The sequence below is a fragment of the Vigna radiata genome, unplaced genomic scaffold (assembly GCF_000741045.1).
Source record: "Vigna radiata var. radiata cultivar VC1973A unplaced genomic scaffold, Vradiata_ver6 scaffold_209, whole genome shotgun sequence".
Taxonomy (NCBI): Eukaryota; Viridiplantae; Streptophyta; class Magnoliopsida; order Fabales; family Fabaceae; genus Vigna; species Vigna radiata.
Genome location: NW_014543616.1, coordinates 549,518 through 552,007, shown reverse-complemented (window position 1 = coordinate 552,007; position 2,490 = coordinate 549,518). Strand labels below are relative to the sequence as shown.

General features: G+C 37.4%; 1 protein-coding gene across 1 annotated transcript; it reads right to left on the bottom strand.

The window, feature by feature from the left end:
* Window positions 1–279: 279 nt before the first annotated feature.
* Window positions 280–1,503, bottom strand: LOC106754666 (protein FAR-RED IMPAIRED RESPONSE 1-like). The gene has a single exon (XM_014636717.1). It carries the CDS (start codon window positions 1,501–1,503, stop codon window positions 280–282), a length of 1,224 nt encoding a protein of 407 aa, XP_014492203.1.
* Between the last annotated feature and the right edge of the window lie 987 nt (window positions 1,504–2,490).

Here is a 2,490-nt window from a genome sequence, read left to right as displayed (position 1 = left end):
GTCTCCTGAGTGCAGAAATGAACACACATTACCAACATGTAACATAAGTAAAGAATATGTTTACTAAAAATAGTTATAGTAAAAACAACATTTAATGTATTGACATTTGGTTGACAAGTTATTCTTGAAGAATTTTTCTTAGTAGCTTTTAGTTTTTTTTTTACATCTACTTTCAACGGCTGACTTCAATCTGTTAGTTCTCAGTCGGCCTTTTTGCTTAACCGCAACAGGACTGCGAACTAGTACGTCACTACTTCCGCATGTATTGTAGGATGGAGTTTATGTCACAGGATTCTCATACCTCAACTGTCCTCCCTCACTTATGATGTTATTTTTCAGTGATGAACTCAAACCGGACTTTTTTGCAAGACATTTCAAATCTTTTTCCAACTGATTAGAAGCACATTCAGATTCACATGCAGCCTCAGCCAGATCATAGAACTGCTTACACAAAGATTGGTANNTTTGCATCTTGGGTTCCTGCTGTAAAGAACTATAAGGTGCTCTAATAAGTGTGTGCTTTCTNCGGATGTTTTTGCNCCAACGCCNAAGTACATATTTGGAGNGGACATTATGGACATCTTCCTGACCCAGANCNAATAGAGAATGCCGACATATGATGCCTCTAAANTCAAACAGTAGGCAAGAGCAACTTATATNGTTTGAAAGAGGATNAAATTCAACATGGTNATATTTTGGCGCACATTTTCCATCCCACATGCACTNTTCTTTGATTGTGTAGTTGTTGAAAATACAGTCCTTCACTNTGTCTTTAATGAAACAATTCATCNTGGATCGAAACTCAAATTGTACTTCCTCAAATTTTTCATNTGTGTACTCAACTTGAAATTGTCTCTCAATTGGTGATTNAGACCCACATGCAANCGTTGTATTTAGAGAGGCAAAGTTAGCTTCTATTTCTTTTTGGGCCTTCATTTTAAGAGCANTNTCGTATTGAATCANAAATTGTTGCAGTGTGGTANTGNAATTAATAAATCCATCAAAGAAAGCGCTCATTCCCTCNCTTCTTTGAGTTGTTGACATAGCAGCCCAAAAGTGATTCCTCAAGTAACTTGGGACCCATTTCCNTCTCTCTTCGTACAAATTACATAGCCAATGATTATTTTCTAAGCCATGTGTGGTAAGTAGTCGTTTCCAAGCAATGTCAAAGTCAATTGCATTAGCAGATTCATAGATAACCACTTTTATATCACACTTGATACCAACATAATTNTTATATCCTTGAAATTTTTCAGGTATTTTTTNCATTATGTGGCACAAACACCACCTATGTTTTGTTTTTGGGAAGACTTCTTCAATTGCATTTGCCATGGCCTTGCATTGATTGGTTACAATACTGTCAGGCGCCTTGTTTCCCATGCATCTTACCCAACATTTGAATAACCATATAAATGAAGAAGTGTCCTCAGATGAGACCAATCCACAACAAAGTAGAATGGATTGTCCATGGTGGTTAACTCCTACAAATGGACCAAATGGCATGTNGTACTNGTTGGTTAAGTACGTGGTNTCAAACGACACGANATCACNGAACTCCTAACATGCAGCTCAGTTTGTAGCATCTGTCCAAAATACACTAGTAATTCTATTATCTTCATCCATCTCGATGTCATAGAAGAAATCATTATTCAGGTCTCTCAATTTTGAAAAGTGTTGAAGCAATGCTTGTCCATCACCCTCCTTACACAGTGACCTTCTATGTTGACCAATGAAGTTCCTAGCATCTCGCTCCACAGATTGCATGTTTTCATATCCACCCGCTTCACTAACTATGCTAAGGAAACTCTTATTAATACGTACATCAACATCATCATTCACTTCCAAAGTGTGCTTGGCATGCATGTTAAATTGCTTATTACCACGGATTAGATTGGAGGTTTGTGGACACAACTCATGACTGTGATCTAAAACTACAGTCCTAACAAACCATTTGTCCTCTTTTCGTGCAATGGTTATTCCAGCAAGGCATTGATTAGTCTGATTGGGAAGAGTTTTGACCTCTGGACGAATGCTGGAAACAAATTTACCTTCCCTAGAACAAACCAATCTCAAGTAGTACACTACGTTGTTGGCATCCTTTTTTGAAGTTCTCGTTCGTACGCCAAATCTACATCTTTTCTCGTAGTCAGAATAAAATTTCTTTGCTTCTTGCATTGTGTCAAAACACATGTTCAAACTAGGAACCAACCTCAAACCACTTTCACAAGACCAAGCAAGGGAACAATGAACAAGAAGCTCTCTAAGATCGTTCCTCTGACACACAGTGTTCTAAGCTTTTTTCAGTTCACAAAAAGTTAAGTTCTGAGTTCTCCAAAACCACATATATATAGCCAAGTTCACTGAATGCCAAAGGTCAGCTCCCAACTGCCATGAATAATCGATTATTGTAAGTGATAATCGATTATTCAAGCCCGTTATAGAAATTTCAAAAAGTGATAATCGATTATATGAAGTGATAATCGATTATTC